General features: G+C 42.6%; 1 protein-coding gene across 1 annotated transcript in view; it reads left to right on the top strand.

Moving 5' to 3' along the window:
• The window catches only part of crim1 (cysteine rich transmembrane BMP regulator 1 (chordin-like)), a gene marked incomplete at its 3' end in the record, with an annotated part of 308,756 nt that overhangs the window by 147,254 nt on the left and 143,017 nt on the right, over positions 1-18,485 (top strand). Inside the window, exons 3-4 of the mRNA XM_080751169.1 lie at positions 15,718-15,960; positions 16,405-16,525. Coding sequence (XP_080607295.1) covers positions 15,718-15,960; positions 16,405-16,525 — 364 coding nt within the window. The remainder of the gene's footprint in view (positions 1-15,717; positions 15,961-16,404; positions 16,526-18,485) is intronic.

The following is an 18,485-nucleotide window of genomic DNA, read 5'->3' as shown; positions in this document are numbered from 1 at the left end:
TTACGGGGCTACTCGGGTTTGGTTTTAGCCTTTTTTTGTTTTGTTTTTCGGAACGGGTCAGAATCTGAACAAATTTGCCAGGTCCATTTAGATTTCAGGACCATTTTTTGGGGACCCGCGGAGAGCGCTAATGAAGACTCCCACTAGTGTTGTCAAAAATATTGATTGATCGAAAAGTGTCGATTTTGAATATAGTATCGATTTTCAATATGACTTTTCCATAGTATCGATAATATCGATACTCAGTTTTTACCTCTCTTGTTGGTTTACACCAACGTTACCTTTATGTACTATCCTTCCTACTTTGGCTTATTCCTAGTTATTTTAAAGGCCTATTTGTACTTTGAATGTGAAAACATCAAAAGCAGGCCTTTAAAAAGTGCACTACCATCTCAAGAAGTTCTGCATTTTTCTTAAAAATATATTAAAAAAATTGCGCTAAAATTGCTGTGGTTGCATGGTATCGAAAATGGTATCGAGTATCGCAATTTTTCAAAATATCGTATCAAAGTTAGAAATCAAGTATCATGACAAGCCTAACTCCCACTGAACAAATACTCTATAGCAATGAGTACTATGATCAGAATATACAGCTATTTGGCACTTATTTTAACAAATCACATGCCCTACCTTTTTTAAGGGGCGTCCTTGAAACGTAGTTTGAGAACCACTGCAACGCCGCATATAGAGGAATGTGAATTGAAGTTGCAATCTCTTTCTTTCCATTCCAAGGTTAGGGTTCACCCCAGCCTCTATTATTATGTCACAGTCTTTTCTTAAATGCCATGAATATTTAGCCAGTGTCATTGCTCTCTCTCTCTTAGATAACAGTTGGAGCCGTGATGAGCATTTCATCTCATTTCACAGTTTCTCTGCAGCAGGTTATTAAATGTCAGCCTGGACTTTTCAGTTTTAACCGTGAGAGTACGTGTGTCTTTAGCTGTGATTTATACAGCAAGCTCTATTACAGTACTTTATTTTTCTCTCTTTTTTGTGAATAAAATTTTACGTCAGACTAATGAGATGTCGGACTTATGGGCAGTCCCCGAATTGGTATGGTAGCATAATGTTATTACGGTAAATAACTTGTACAATATATATGGTAGAATAATAGAGCAGTGAAGTCATGACGTGACTCGCTCATCCCCCGGTTCATGGAAGTAATTTCTCTATGGAGAATAACATCGGGTCATCTTAACTCATTGAATGCCCTTTTCAAGATGGCCGCCAAGTACCAGGATGCCACGTTCCTAAATTTCTAGTGCACAGATACATTTTTAGCGCACGGATCGTGCACGCCCATGCACCATATATGCACCATATGTGTAGTACTTTTTAACAGCTTTCAAACAAAGAAATCCGCTTGGAAATCCGTTCAGGCATTCATGAGATAGAAGCCTTCAAAGTCAGACAAAACAAACACTGCCACCTTCCTAAATTTCTAGTGCACGGATCAATTTTTAGTGCACGGATCGTGCACGCCCATGCCTAGATCATGCACCATATGTGTAGTACTTTTTAACAGCTTTCAAACAAAAAAATCCGCTTGGAAATCCGTTCAGGCATTCATGAGATACAAGCCTTCAAAGTCAGACAAAACAGCCATTTTTGACATTTTGAAAGATGTGTTTGTTATGGGGTTAAACATGCAATTTCGCACTTGCGATCATGCCCAATACATTTGATGCATTTTTAGATTTTTTTTTTATAAAAAAATGTTTTGAAAAAAAAATAAAAATATATATATATATATATATTTTTTTTCAAAATGGCTTCCAACTCGGGAAACTCGGGCTGTGGCAGCCTGGGACTACTGTAATAACTCGGGAAACTCGGGCCTTGGCAGTCAATGAGTTAAAATCGTCTTATAAGCATTGTGGTCCAAAAATAAACAAACGGTTTGCGCGATATTGTCGGGGAGGTGTCTCTGTATGGTTTATGAAAGTCAGTCACTAACATTTGATACAGTCTGTTTCTAGTGAAAATGTAACTAATTTGTCAGTATTAGGCAATTTGACAGACAGTAACATTAGCGTTTTCTCACCATCAGTTGATTCTTCCTATCCATATGAGTCAAACCGCTTAGATCATTTGTTTATGTTTGGAACACAGTTCTTATATGACACGATATGAAAAAAAGTCTATGGGAATTTAGAATTGGAGGGGGGGGGGGGGGGGGGGGGCGTGAAGTTGCGAGGCGTTGTGAGCATGTAGATCTGCTATTTTCACAATGTTCGCCTCTTGCTTACTTAATATCAGTTTGGCCAGTCCTGTAGAATATTCGACTATTCGAATACTTTAACAGTTTGCCAGCCAAAATAGAATGGTTGTTGGTAGATTAGCCGTGACATTTCTATTATTGTATTGTGATCTGAGACATAATATTATGTTTATAAACATGAGCCCGCCACCCCTCCTTTTTGGACCGCAGCGTTGTTTTTTTTAATTTTTTTTCAATCCCACGTGGTTTGCTCACCATGAATATCTGGATCTCCATTGGGATAAAGTGGAGGTTTCGGCCAAGACATCTGCTCCCCGTGCGTATCGCGTGCGCGATCCGTGTGCATATAATCCCAGCATATGGTCCAGGTAGACTGAACGGTCGATGTGAGCATTTTGGCTAGCTTAGCCTTTAGTACTCCTGCTATGCTAATGTAATCATCTAAACAGCAAACAGACGACAGTAAGGAAGGCTGAAGAAGGAATGGAGCTGACGTCACTTCTGCTTCATCTCAGAGCAGCCATGAGCTATCGATGGACGAGCAGTGACTAGGGAAGGTTAGACGATTTTCGGATAAAAATAATTTATTTCGGTTTTAATGACAAAGTACGGTAAAAGACGGCGCGGCTGAGACTCCTTGCTCAGATGTCCGGTATATTCCGGTTTTAATATTAAGGGGCTCCCCGTGGCTTGGAAAGGGTTAAGGTCGAATAATTCGAATACTAAAAATCACTATTCGTGAATCCCTTATTATTTTGGGGGTCCCGGCCTGAAAAGGTTGAGAACCACTGCTGTAAAAGAACATTAAGGTTTGGGAGGGGAAAGGTTTGTGGGGCCAGGCAGGAGGCAAGAGAGATGTGTGATCGCTGGGATTTGAAGTTCAAGTCTCCTGTGTAGCGTCTACACTGCCATTTGATTCCACTTTAACCTCTTATTTAAACAGGGAAAAACCAACCCAGACCATGGTCTGCCGACACTGTGCGCGCGCGTGTGTGTGTGTGAGTGTGTGCGTGTGCGTGTGCGTGTGCGCGTGTGTGCGTGTTGCGAACGTGCCCGTTCGTATCACTATACTTGTAAGGACATGGGACATTTTAGGACGGCATTCGTGTATTTGTGGGCACGCACGCACGCACGCACGCACGCACGCACGCACGCACGCACGCACGCACACACACACACACAGGAGTCTGTGTCTTTTAATGGCAAAGTTCTGAGAGAGAGCAGAACTGATTTTGTTGAAATGTAGCCCATATCTAAATAGCGCTGCTTATGCTTTCAAAAACATATACATAATATTCACAAATACATCCAAGCACTTAATCCAATAATTCTAGGAAGACCCAAACCTTGAAAATCCCCCCACTTTGAATTTCAAGCATTTTTCATCAAGGCAACAGACAGCGCACAAACCTTGAGGGGGTTGTGTGTGCGTGTGTGTGTGCGTGCGTGCGTGCGTGCGTGCGTGTGTGCATGCGTGTGTGTGTGTGTGTGTGTTTGTGTGCGCATGTGTGTAAGTAAATACAGTACTTAAATGTGACTTTGTATTTTGTTTACCCAAGGGAAAGAGAGAAAAGAACAACTCTCTGTGTGTGTGTGTGTGTGTGTGTGTGTGTGTGTGTGTGTGTGTGTGTGTGTGTGTGTGTGTGTGTGTGTGTGTGTGTGTGTGTGTGTGTGTGTGTGTGTGTGCGCGTGTGCGCGCGGTGGAGAGAAGTGGCAAATGACACATAGTCAACATTACTAGAGAGCAAGGTATAGAGTGGTGAGGTAGAGAGAGAGAGAGAGAGAGAGCCTCTCACACATGCATGTCCATGTCAAGGACCCCCACATTGATTAATATGCATTTGGGCCACGGACCCCCATCTGAAAAACATCTTGTGCCATAATTGCACAGAACATAACAGCTAGTCATCCTCGTAGCCCTTGAGTTTCAACACTCCACTGCACATCAACTGCTGATTGAGTGAACTGATATTTAGTAAACTAAAACTAGTCTAAAGCTCAAACTTTTCTGATGGCTAGAATTATTCAAGAGAATGACTAAACCCTATCGTTGTTACACCACTTCCAGGCGTGGCCGGGTCTCATTCGACATATTCAGTGATGTAAAGTAACTAAGTGCATTTACTAAAGTACAGTTTTGAGGAATTTTACTTCTACTCCACTACATTCTCGGATCCAAATATTGTACTTTTACTCCACTACATTTATTTGAAAACTTTAGTTACTAGTTACTTTGCAGTTATACATTTTACTATTATAAAACATACATAAACCACTTTAGCCCTATTGTATAACTTTGGCTATTTGAGAATAGCCGATCCACAAGACACGTTGTGAGCTTGTAGATCTGCAAAACCATTTTTTTGTTTGTTTTACTTTTGGGACTTATACCGGTAAATACTTTTATGCTTTTACTCAAGTAAATTTTGAATGCCATACTTCTACTTGTAACAGAGTATTTCTAAATTGCAGCATTGATATTTTACTCTTGAGTACTTTTTTCCACCACTGGACATATTGTTATATTCAGTACTTCAGAGAAACGCTACATTCAACTGCTTGTACTCAATGACATAATGCAAGTTGCAGGCTTCGGCGCTTCCCATTTAGATGTGGAGATATGAATGTGATGATCACGCTTAAACCACAGGGTTTGCAGACTGTAAAGGTAATGGTAGATCTGTGTGCGTGAAATCCTGGCTCATCCCCTACTGCAAGGGTCTTCAACAGGGGGTCCGGGACCCCTAGGGCATCCTAAGAGTTACTACAGGGGGTCCTTCAAATCTTTGTGTGATAGAAGCTTTTTTTTTCCCTCTTTTTTTATATCAACCACTTGAACCCTAGCGTCCATATTCGGAGAACTTTAGCACTGCAATGCTTTGGGAGCTTGTAGATTGCCTATTTTCGGCAAAGAGGTTTGGTGTAGAGGAGAAAAATAGCAGACGTTTCAAGTGGTTAAATATCTGAAAACACAAATTTACATGAATCCAAAATACACTGATGTGCCGTCAAACGACAATACATCCGTCGTTGATATCATATACAAGCAAAAAAACAAAAAAACAAGTTGTATCGAGGAAGTCCTGAACGAATGATCTAATACAAAGCACCGACCTGGGCACATTATGCATGGTTGGTGTACATTTATTTAGAAGTAAGCAGTTTTTTTTCCTTTCACAATGTCTCCACTATGTCATCAGCTTTCAGTTTGAATAGTATTTGCATACCTCTTACTACTTAACCTTCACAACACAACGGTAAGAAGAAAAAAACCCACTGGAGCAAGAAATAGAAAAATGTAGGAGTGAATTAAATCACTTTTCATGGCAATAATACTAATTTGAATTTAAATAGATAGAAAACAAATGATCCGCTAGATTAACTGTTAACCACTTAAACCACATGTAGTTGAGGAGCCCCCCAGGGCTCTGGACTGGTGTCCTTTCTCTAATGTGTCGCCTATGAGAATACCTATCTGTCAGTGTGGTGAAAATGGCTGATCCACCACGTGATGTGAGCTGCTTGACAACGTCATTTCACTCGCTAAAGCATCTTACCTAAAACAGTAACGTTTCAATAGACGATAACTATGGATTGCCATGGCCAAATTGGTCGTGTTTCTTTTTTTTCTTTTTTTTCTTTTTCTTCTTCACTGAAGCAGAGAAAGCGTTGCATGTGCATGATCGACGATCGATAAATAGGAACCTATTCTGTGTCTGAAAAAATAAGGAAAAACAAGCAGTTTGGCAGTAGCTTGGTTAAATATTCTGGCAGTCAATGAGTTTAAGATCCGGGTCCTGCTCCTTGGGGGTGTGGCCCTGCACACACCTAGCCAATCACAGCAACGGAATGTTGCTTTTGAGGGCGTGTCCACAGAAGGTGTGTTTCGTGAACCCCAGAAGAGAAATGTATGGGGGAAAAAAAAGAATGCAGATTATTAAAAAGGCTGTTGATATGTTTTAGAAAGCTTCTAGAATCGCAGATGTACAATTTGTGCCGCGCTGCAAGCTTGTACATCTCATCGAATCTAATCTTTAGTTGGTAACAGTGTCATGCAACGGAAAACAGCAGATCTACAAGTTCACAAGGCAACATAGATCAGCTCTTTTTTTTGGGGGGCGACAATTCTTCAGCTATATTTCTTCCGTCTGTTTTGGATGCTGTCCTACAATGTCCATGTCCTCGCGAGTGTAGTGTAATACAAACGTGCGTGCACTTGAGCGCACGTGAGCTCAATTTCCCCCCCCCGGCCCGGATAATGAGCCAGATTGGATTCATCCGACATCAACAACGTGACGGGATGCTATCATCGCCATAGCAACAGCAGGTAGAGGGAGCAGAGAGGGGAAAAGGTTTAGCAGCAGCAGCGGCGGTGTCACCCAGCATGGAGAGGAGTCACCGATGGAAATAATGTCACAGCGTCCTGTCCTGTTTGTGTCACTGCTGGGAATTAAGCCATTTAGGCCTGAACACATTATGACGCAATATTTTATGCTTTAAATATAAAAAAAATAGCAGATATACAAGCTCACAGCGCGGCACCGAGTGCCGCGCTGCGAGCTTGTAGATCTGCTATTTTTGAAAAATCGTGACAATTAGAATTTTGACCCGATTCTATAAGTGTCTTTTGAATCCTTCGAAGACTTTTGGAAATGTTTCTATGTCAGCAATCTGGCCAGCCATCGTCAACGAAAAGGTCCTTTTCACTTAACTGGAGCTCAGTTAGTCTGTTCTTGAGAGACTACTATGTCAGTGGTGCTCAAACCTTTTCATGTGAAGGACCCCCAAAATGATATTTATTTGGCCACGGACCCCCATTTCAAAATATCTAGTTCCAGGGACCACCCAGAAGCAAAGTTTGAGTTACAAACGTTCGCTTTGAAAATGCATATATTCAAAGATTTGCACACATTTTCACGACTTTTTCAAAAATAGCAGATCTACAAGCTCGCAGTGCGGCACTCGGTGCCGCGCTGTGAGCTTGTATATCTGCTATTTTTCATTAGTTAAAGCATTCAATAATTGTAGGCCTAAATGGGTTAAGCCATTTAGACGGGGTATGCACTACTGCGTACTGTTATTTTATGCTTTAACTATTGAAGAATAGCAAATATACAAGCTCGCATGCAGCGCCGCGCTGTGAGCTTGTATATCTGCTATTTTGACCCGATTTTGACCCGATTCTAAAAGTGACTTTTGAATCCTTCTAGGTTTTTTTTTTTTAAAAACCTATGTTTCTATGTCAGTTGTTCTCAAACTTTCGTGTGAAGGACCCCCAAAATGACATGTATTTGGCCACCGACCATCATCTCGAAATATTTAGTTCCAGGGACCCCGCAGAAGCAACATTTGAGTTACCAACGTTTGCTTTGAAAATACATAAATTCAAAGATTTGCACACATTTTCACGACTTTTTTCAAACATAGCAGATCTACAAGCTCACAGCGTGGCACCGAGTGCCGTGCTGCGAGCTTGTATATCTGCTATTTCTGAAAAACCGTGAACCCAATTTTGACCCGATTCTATAAGTGTCTTTTGAATCCTTCTAAGGTTTTTTTTTTTTTTTAAAACCTATGTTTCTATGTCAGTGGTTCTCAAACTTCTTTTTTTTTTTTTCGTCCCTGAAATATTTAGTTCCAGGGACCCCCCAGAAGTAAAATTTGAGTTACCAACGTTCGCTTGAAAATACATATTTTCAAAGATTTGCACACATTTTCACGACTTTAAAAAAAAAAAAATAGCAGATCTACAAGCTCGCAGCGCGGCACGGAGTGCCGCGCTGTGAGCTTGTATATCTGCTATTTTTCAATAGCTAGAGCATTCAATAATCCTAGGCCTAAATGGGTTAAACACCTCATCAACCCTATAGTGAAGAGGTGCTCTTTTTATGCCCTCATTGATATGTATTTGATACAGATTTGAATTTGCAGAGAAACTGTCTTCAAAACATGTCTGTAGAAACCATTTGGGCTCTCTTTCGTCCATACTTTTCTAGTACTTTGTGTATTGACACATTTTACCCCCTGGACCCAACTTTGAAAACCACAGCTTTAGCGCTACTATTTGGTGGCATGTCATAGTAAGCATGCAGTGTAGCCAAGTCTTCTTATTATGAGTGGCTTTGGGCTTGTTTCTTTCTTTTATTTTATTTTATTATTATTTTTTTTTAATAATTTTTATCCCACGATTTTGCAACCCATTTTTTCACCCAGTGCCAATTGCCTATGTAATCCTGGGCTCTGCTCTCCCTCTGCCGTGCCTGGGGAGACAACGGACTGACCTCATGCTTCCTTCTATGCATGAGTAGTCCAAGTTGTTTCTTTTCACCTGACAGGGGGTATTTCCCTGGTTTGGACGTAGCGCGTGGAAGGAACACGTTATTCCAACCAGTTCCTTTCCCCTCCATCAGGCGCCCCGGCTGGCCAGGGGGAGGCATTATTGAGACCAGGATTACTGCATGTTTTTGTGAGGGTATCAACCCAAGGAGACACGGGGAGAACATGCAAACTCCACACAGAAAGGCCCTATCGCCGACCCCACCTAGGGTGTGGGCGCTGATGACGCGGAGGGAGAAACACGCCCCCAGCACCCACAGTGTCCCCCGGCGGGAATCGAACCCAGGACCTTCTAGCTGTGAGGCGAAGCGCTAACCACTGCGCCACTGTGCCCCCGGGCTTGTTTCTTTCTGTCAAGTTTTGGGTAAATGTTGGTGGTTGTGTTTGCAGTGCTCATTTGAGCTTCCTTCCTAACATTGGGTGTGTTCGGAAATGCGCACTCAACGCACTGGTGTGCCATGTTGTTGTTCGTTTATTCGGTGCACTTGGTGCGTTGTCGTTCGGAAATCCAGTGCGCGGCGCACTGGTGTGTTGAGTGCACGCACTCACCAACCCTACTCAGAAGATGGGGTTTGGCGGTGTGGTGGTGTGGTGCGGTGTTCTGATTGGTTGGTTTTCATGGCCGTGTCTCGAATGCTTCTCAGCTGTGAACAATGGAGGAAATAACCGCAAAATACAGCACTTGCAGCTTAATTGGTCGTTTGGGCTTGATAGTTTCACAACATGTAAATTAACAGCAGGTATGCCAATGTTGTGAATTAGACCTACATCTCCTAATAGCAATGTTACGTTAGCATACTCAGCAGCAACTGCTGTTTTTCAGAAAGTGAAAAAGCACACAGCTGCCTGTAAAACTGGTAGTTCGTAAATAAGCCACACTGAACGCACTCTCCAACGTCACGCCCACTGCACTCACTACACTGAGCACACACCCGGTGCGGGTTTCCGAACGCACTCCATTGTTTAAACCAGCGGTTCTCAACAGTGGCGTCAGTTCAGCAAAAGTTAGGGTATGGCAAAGATGGGAGTCCTCATGAAAAAATAAAAAATAAAATAGGGTTTTGTCCGTTTTTTCCCCCGGGTTTCAATGGTTTCTTGGGCTGGATATGGCAGCCTGGAACGGTTGTTCAAGTGCAGCTAAACTTGGCATGTTAGTAAACGTGCCACAATTAACAATAATGCATTGCACCTGTGCAGCTGACCTGCGGAACCTGGGAATATACCATTCTGTCAAGATGGGGAGAATACAAGTGTGGAGAATACAATTATAATACCATTGACCATTTTGTTACATTTTGCATTTATAGTTATTTTACTGTAATTTAACAACATAATAACTAGCACAGATAGACAAAGAGACATTCATGAATTTATATTTAAAAGTAGCTTTTATTTCCCCCCCTGGACCCAGGGTATGGCAGCTGCATACCCCTGCCATACAAAATTGACGCCCCTGGTTCTGAAAAATGTTCATGTCAAGGACCCACACATTAACGTATATTTGTTCGCACACCTAAACAAAATATAATAACAATAAAAAAGTGAGTCTTTAACCCATTATGACCTGGAATTATTTTATACTTTAGCTATTGAAAAATAGCAGATAAACAAGCTTGTAGATATGCTATTTTTTTGTTTTGTTTTTAAATGTGTGCAAATCTTCTTGTTACTTGTTACTCAAACCTTTGCTACTTGGGGATCGGCGGCTAAACACCTATCATTTTGGGGGTCCTGGAAATGAAAATGTCTGAGAACCACGGATGATAGAAACATGAGGGTTTTTTTAAGCAGATAGCAGATCTACAACCTCGCTGTGTGGCACTCGGTGCCGTGCTGTGAGCTTGTATATCTGCTATTTCTCAATGGTTAAAACACAACTTTTTTTTTTTTTTTTTTTACAACAAGGATTCATATTTTAGTGAAACATATTTGACTGTTAAAATGTTTTCATTTACTACTTTCTATTGTTTTAACGATTTTAGTATTTTGATTTCAGTGAGTGGGGACATGCGTACAAATGGCTAAATATGTCTTTTTAGACACAATAATCCAGCAATTTCTTTATTACTATTTACACCAGCCCCCATAAGTCACATCTGGCCATGAAAGATTGCGGTGCATCTTGGGAATGGGCTTACTGTGCCTAAAAATACATATTTAGCCACTTGCATGCATCAAAATGGTTAAAATCACTAAAACGATTTTCTTTTTTCTAAAATATGAACCCTTATTAAACTCATTTACTGCCTATGACTAGTTTGACGAGTTATATAAATGGGTCCACTCTGCCTATGACTAGTATGACGAGTTATCAATTAGCTTTAATAACTATAAAACAAAAAAGTATGATCGCCGATTCGCCGTCCATAGCGCTCTATGGAAGGGCCCTATTCACAAAAAACGGATCCAGATCTTCCAAAACGGAAATGGGGGGGCGGGACAACGACGCCTGTATCCTGTCTGCCGAAATCCCATCCGGTATAATGTTATGCAACACCCACGCTGGGCTCAATCGGTTTCGCTTTGGGAAATGGCAGGCTGTTGGGTTTTGTAGCTTACCGTGACTGGATCGTATTGTGAATGGAATCGGTGAACCATCGCGCAATGGATTCACGCGCGCGCCCACGTTAAAGGTAGGCAAAATCCTGGCGGTGTGGACCCTCAGAAGGGGTCTTAAAATGGGGGTAAATGAGTTGTTAAATAATGGTTAAAGTGGCACAGACACGTTCCCTGGCCTTGGTGGTAAGTGGCTGCCATAGACCATCCTCGCTACCCTACAAAGAGTCCATTTTATACAGCCGGGGTCCGGAGCGGAGAAACAAGTGTACAACACCACTATGGATTTCTACTCTTTATTTGTCCCTGGGCTGCACTTTGTTCCTCTCTGCTAGGCTGTGATAGACCAAGACTGTATGTGTGAGATACTCTATCTGTGTGTGTGTGTGTGTGTGTGTGTGCGTGTGCGTGCGTGCGTGCGTGCGTGCGTGCGTGTGTGTGTCAGTGTCATGCGCGCTCCAGCTCTTGACAATCTCTCATCATCCTGTCAGTTCATAGTTATCACCCTGAGGCTGCGCGCACGCACGCACGCACGCACGCACGCACGCACGCACGCACGCACACACACACACACACACACACACACGCACACGCACACGCACACACATACTGTACACAGAGACTGTCACATGCATAGACACATACACACACATATAGGCTATCAAACGTGAGAGCGGATACACACGCACTCTGACACTCAGGCTGTGGAATTGCACGCGTGTACGCGCGCGCGCACTGTGGATTACTTTGTCAGTTCGGATGAGATGAGCTCAGAGTGATTGACAGGCCATAATGTGGTTGTGTGTGTGTGTGTGTGTGTGTGTGTGTGTGTGTGTGTGTGTGTGTGTGTGTGTGTGTGTGTGTGTGTGTGTGTGTGTGTGTGTGTGTGTGTGTGTGTGTGTGTGTGTGTGTGTGTGTGTGGTTCTTGACATTCTACAGCAGGTGTAGAGTTTGAGCTTCTAAGTGCCTTCTAACCTCTCCTGCCCTGGAGTTGGAATAAGAATAATGTGTTCCTTCAATGTATTCATCATGTTTGCTCTATATTGTTTATAGTTCAACACAGTGGTTTTCAACTAGGCGTGTAACGATACATTTTAATAGCGATTCGATGCATATCACGATACATGGTTGACGATACGACACATGGACGATATTGGTTCATTCATGGCGATATGATATGATATGATATATGATTCGATTCAATGATTTAAAATTGATATAGTAACTATTTAGCAAAGAAATTAAATCTATGTGAAAGGTGTGGATAGTGCAGGTTTTTAAGGGAAACATGTATTATTATGGATAATAAGTAAACACAGTGATAATCTGCCAAATACATGGACTTTGACAAACCTGCACCTTGACATGAACCCAGAGATTACACACATGTATCGATAGACCAGTGTAGCTATATGGAAAGGTAAGGAGTAATTAAACTCCTCTTTTTCATTGTTTCTTCTTAAAAATGCTAAATACAATGCACAAAAGGTAGTATCGATACAATCGATTCTTTGCACTACCGATTTGATACGATACAAAATCAAATGATACGATTACATTTTAGGTGTTTTCATTTCGATCTACTTAGATTGTTTTAAGTTAAAAACGATTTTTCGATGCAGTTACTATATCGTTACACCCCTATTTTCAACCCTTTCCATATCCATGTCCATTGTTTATTCAGCATCTGAGCCATGGACCACCATTTGATTTAGCCTCTAGGTCAAGGGTTTTCAAAGTGGGTGACAGGGTGCCGCGACGGCAGTCCAGGGGTGCCGCGAGATAATTTGATACTGTTTGGAATTTATTTGGACACTTGAAAAAAAATATTTAGTATTGAAGTACAAAGTTATTATCAGTCAGTTCTAACCAAAATGGCTATTATCTCAAACGTTTTCCTCGCAACATAATAGCTAAAATATCGCCACTGTCGGGCAGAAACCTCGTTTCTCCAAGTTTCAAATGTGTACGTCTTTTGGTAAAGCAAAGCCCTGCTTCATCATACAAGACTGTCGCACAAAACTAGTGAAAACAGCCGATTTACAAGCACACAACGCCTCGCATCGCGAGGCGTTGTGTGCTTGTAGATCGGCTGTTTTCACTAGTTTAGTACATTGTATAGATGATAAATACAAAACAAACGGTTTTGGACATACAAGATTTCCACCCAACAACGACGATATGCTATAAATATAAGGTGCTGGGAGTGAAAATTATAATCTAGGGGTGCCTCGGATTAAAAAAATATTTATGGGGTGCCCTGAGACAAAAAGGTTTGGGAACCCCTGGTCTAGGGTGACCATATCAGCCGCTCAAACCGGGACGTGAACCACTGTTGCCTAAAACCGGGAACCCCAAAGCAATGCGCACGCGCGAGCCCATTCTCTAACGTTTGTGCATGCGCACATACACGCCACAGGGTTGCATGCAGGCAGTGAGTGATTGGCAAACAGTCTCAGCGTTGAATTCAGACACGCAATGAACTTGTTCATGTTTTCTGATTGTTTAGGTGAGCATGTTTTAATGAAAAGAACATGATGAATGTCTATGCAACCACTGAAAACAGCTACTATTATTTTAATTCTGGCGAAAACAGGGACAATTTCGTAGTGAACGTTGAAAACCGGGACATATTATTAGTGTTTTAGAGATATTTTGTCGGGACACACAACTTGAAACCGGGGCGTCTGATCACTCTCAGACCCCAAAACGTAGAATATTGTGTTATCATTGGATAGGAGAGATAACAGGCAAACGTTAAAATATAATGTCTTCTACATTCCCTAGTTGTGTAGACTTCTTATAACTCTAAAGATCTAATTAGGGTCCATGTGCTTACCGACTCGCCATCATTTAGTACTACCAATGCCTCAATGCATTCATTACAAAACAACTATTACAGCTATTAGTAAATGGTGCAATTAGAGCACCTATATCCGAAGTGCTTCACTCTATGATTATAGAGTAGAGTTTCAGTCAAACTGATTTTCTCTACAGGTTTAATCCATAAAACATAAAACACGGATGTAAATGATCGCATTACATAATTGAGGTAGTTTAGAGAAAAGGTGACAACATGGTTTATAATTATGTATCTTGATGTCTTGTAACACTTTGAGTTAATTTGCAGCTCTAATGCTACAGTACAAGTGCTGAATATAGGTCGTAGAATACAACAAAGAATATACAAATAACAGTCTACTAATTGATGTAGAATAAATATAGTTTACTACTGAAAAAAAAAATCAACCTCACGTTATGTCAAAAATTTCGGACCCGGGTTGATTTTTTTTTCAGATTTTCGCAACTGTCACCACTGCACGGTCCCTTGCTCTCTCTCTCTTCTCTCTCTCTCTCTCACTCCTTGGCTTGAAAAATGCTTTCGAGGTTTTCGGATTTTCCAAAACGCAACGAAAGAACGCAGTGCAGTGTGCAGCCAGCTTGTATCTTGCACACTGGTGGACCGATTTATTATCACATACTGCATGTTCTATTATCATTTACTGTATTTACATTATGTCACTTTTAATTCTATATGTGCAGCCCATTGGGAACACACACACACGCACGCACGCACGCACGCACGCACGCACGCACGCACGCACGCACGCACGCACGCACGCACGCACGCACGCACGCACGCACGCACGCACGCACGCACGCACGCACGCACGCACGCACGCACGCACGCACGCACGCACACACACACACACACACACACGCACGCACACACACACACACACACGCTTGTCATACTCCGTAAGTCCGTAGATGAGAAATGCACACAAAATGTGCTTCCGTAAGTATCGCTGGTTGCAGGCAGCCTACTTTCAGCATTCTGTGAGTGATTGAGTGCTGATCGCTGTCAGCTAACAGTGTGTGTGTGTGTGTGTGTGTGTGTAGTTGTATCATTATAACATATAAAAGGTATTATTATATTTATATAGGTATAACAGGGGTCCTCAACGTTTTCAGGCCAAGGACCCCTTACTTGAGAGAGAGATGAAGTAGGGACCGGGACCCCCACAATCTTGTCATAGATTCCATATAGTAGTTTCACTGTTTGACAGCACAACCAGTGTATTTTGGATTCATTTCAATTTGTGTTTTCAGATATTTAACCACTTGAGCCTTCATTACCTAATAAACTTGACCTTTCAGTCTGTACTTAGTCTGCTCTTTTCCCCCTCTACACCAAACCTCTTTGCTGAAAATAGCCGATCTACAAGCTCAGAACGCCTCGCCGATCTGCTATTTTTGGCTACCGTTCTCAGAATATGGACACTAAGGTTCAATGGTTAATATAAAAAAGGAGACAATTTTTCTTTTCTATCACTCAAAGATTTGGAGGGACCCCCTGTAGTAACTCTGAGGACCCCCTAGGGGTCCCGGACCCCCTGTTGAAGACCCCTGAGGTATAACTATTGAAAAATAGCAGATATACAAACTCACAGCGCGGCACCGAGTGCCGCGCTGCGAGCTTGTAGATCTGCTATTTTTTGAAAAAAACTTGAAAAATCTGTGCACATCTTATATATATATCTTTGTATGTGTGTGTGTGTGTGTGTGTGTGTGTGTGTGTGTGTGTGCGTGCGTGCCACCAGACTCGCGTCCGGACTGCACCAAGGCCCGCTGCGAGGTGCAGTTCTCCCCGCTGTGCCCGGAGGACAGCGTGCTCATCGAGGGCTACGCGCCGGCCGGCCAGTGCTGCCCGCTGCCGTCGCGCTGTGTGTGCCGCCCGTCCGGCTGCCTCCGCAAGCTGTGCCAGCCGGGGCACCTCACCATCCTGGTCACCAAGGCCACCGGGCGGCCCGGGGAGTGCTGCGACCTCTACGAGTGCAAGCCCGGTACGTACCAAGGCCAGTGGCGACAGTGACGATATTTTAGTGATTATGTTGCGAGGAAAACGTTGAGATAACAGCCATTTTGGTTAGAACTGACTGAAAATAACGTTGTACTTCAAGTTAAAAATGATACCAAATAAATTCCAAATATTATCAAATGATCTCGCGGCACCCCTGGACTTCCGTCACGGCACCCCAGGGTTCCCCGTCACCCACTTTGAAAACCCCTGGCGTAGAGTGTCTAAGTACATTTACTTAAGTACTGTACTTAACTCATTCGCTGCTTTAAAAAAAATGGCTGCCAAGTGCCAGGATGCCCCCAGCTAGTCTCCATAGACTTCCATATAATTCATAGTGCACGGATCATGCACGCCCATGCACCATGTGTGTGCACGCCGTTCACAGCTTCGATGTCATTCTAATCATGCTCTCTCGTTGTTTTACCAGTCTACAGCGTGGACTGCAGTGCTGTGGAGTGTCCTCCCGTCCACCAGGGGAGCTGTCCCTCTGACAGCTACGAGACGCAGGTCAGACTGACCGCAGACGGGTGCTGCACACTGCCTACCAGGTGAGAACTGTGCTTCCTGTGAAATGACCTACAGCTTGGACTGTGACAGTGGCTCTATTGGACTTGATATTTAGTAGAGGCCCTAGGAGGGGTCCATGCGGAACACCCTTATTTATGTTTCTAGTTGGCATCTATTCTCCTTTAGTAGTGCAATATAAAATAGAGGGCGCCAGATCCCTTTGAGTGACACCTTACCACTACTTCCTGTTCATCCACAGAGCATTGATTCTAGTCGTTTTCTCCATTAGATTTCTTTTCACTTCTTTCAACTTTTATTACTTGGGATGGTAAAAAGATGAGGCAGACAAATAAGATGTATCTTGACAAGTAATACAAGTTGAGAAAAGTGAAAAGAAAGCACTTTAATCTAATGGAATCAATGCTCTGTGGATGAACAGGAAGTAGTGGTAGGGTGTGACTCTAAGGGATCTGGCGCCCTCTATTTTGCATTGCACTACTTTGTGCCAAACCAGAATAGGACCTTTTTTTCAATGTTTCATTACCCCCTATTGTTTCAGTCACCCTGAAGAAAGCATAAAATGCCACAACGCGTAGGTGCATTTTTAATATTCTTGCTATCCATTAGCCCTGAAATGAAGGCTTTTTAACTTTCTCCCTAGAGTGCCTTGGTCTAACCTTTTTTTCACATCTATTTTGTCACCTTTGCACCAAAGAGCACCTTGTTTGGGAGATTTTTACTCTATAACCCAGTGGTTCTCAACCTTTTCAGGCTGTGAACCCCAAAATAATCATATTTTAACTGGGGACACCCCCCCCCCCCCCCCCCCCCCTGACAAACACTTTGAGGCATACATTTCGTATAACACGGTTCTATTGTGAAAATTGCGAGGCGTTGTGAGCATGTAGATCGGGTATTTTCACAATTTCTGCCTCTAATATTTGACAATTTGGCCAATGTTTAATTTGTCATGTTAGAGGCTTTAAAAATTCCGTAACCCTGCAAGGCCCAGCGTTGCTTTTTGGCAACGTTTTTTAAATCACTTTAGGAATGTCAATACACTTAAACTTTATATTGGTTTGTTTACTATTGAGTGAGAAAACAATGTTGTGCATTAAGTTAATCATCTGGGGACCCCCCGAAATAATGTGGGGACCCCTCTGTGGATCCCGACCCACAGGTTGAGAACCACTGCTATAGCCAAACAGATGCATTCCTTACTCTTACTTTCTTTTCTACCCCTATGACACCTCCGGGATTGCTGACTGGAACGTGGTCGAGACTGTCTTTCGGTGACTGCAGCACGCTCAAATTTAGACGCAGCCCAAAGATAAAGACATTGTTTGATTCTAGACAACCTCAGGTTTCCAATTTTCAAATAGCCAAGTTATAAAATAGGGCTACAGTGGTTTATGTATGTTTCATAATATTGTCTGGTTTATGTATGTTTTCTAATATAATTTATACAGTACTTAACGGTAGGGTTTAAGTTTCAGTTTTCATGTAGGTTACAGACAGGCCTTCCTCCAATCATGATCAAGTGGGGGCGGGCCTTGGTGCGCGTAAGGCCCGCCGCCCCGCCCCCACTTGATCATGATTTGAGGAAAACCTTCACCAAAACTGAAACTGCTTTTTTCTCCTCACAGAGGATAAGGCTGAAGTCCGAATATGGACCAAAACACTCTATAGTAACTAGTAGACAGAACATAGACTCATTTTGTTATTATTTGAATTAAAGGTTCTACACTGTACATTTAAAAATAATTTATATAACATTGTTTGTGTCCCAAAAAAACGTTTTTCAAAAGGTTTTGGCCCCACACTCCTCCCCACCTCCTGCTCAGCAGGCCTGCCCACCCCTCCCCAACCCTCTCCCATCTCCTCCTGCCTCCTTCTCAGGCCTGCCCACCCCTCCCCAACCCCCACTCAGCACAGCAGTAGCAGTAGGTCCTGATTGTGATGTCACAATCGGACCTATGAAAATTCATGGTGTAGTCCCTT

The sequence above is a fragment of the Nannobrachium achirus genome, assembly GCF_963921795.1.
Source record: "Nannobrachium achirus genome assembly, chromosome: 20".
NCBI classification, from domain to species: Eukaryota; Metazoa; Chordata; class Actinopteri; order Myctophiformes; family Myctophidae; genus Nannobrachium; species Nannobrachium achirus.
Note: the sequence above shows the minus strand (reverse complement) of the source record. Positions and strands in the feature narration are given on the sequence as shown.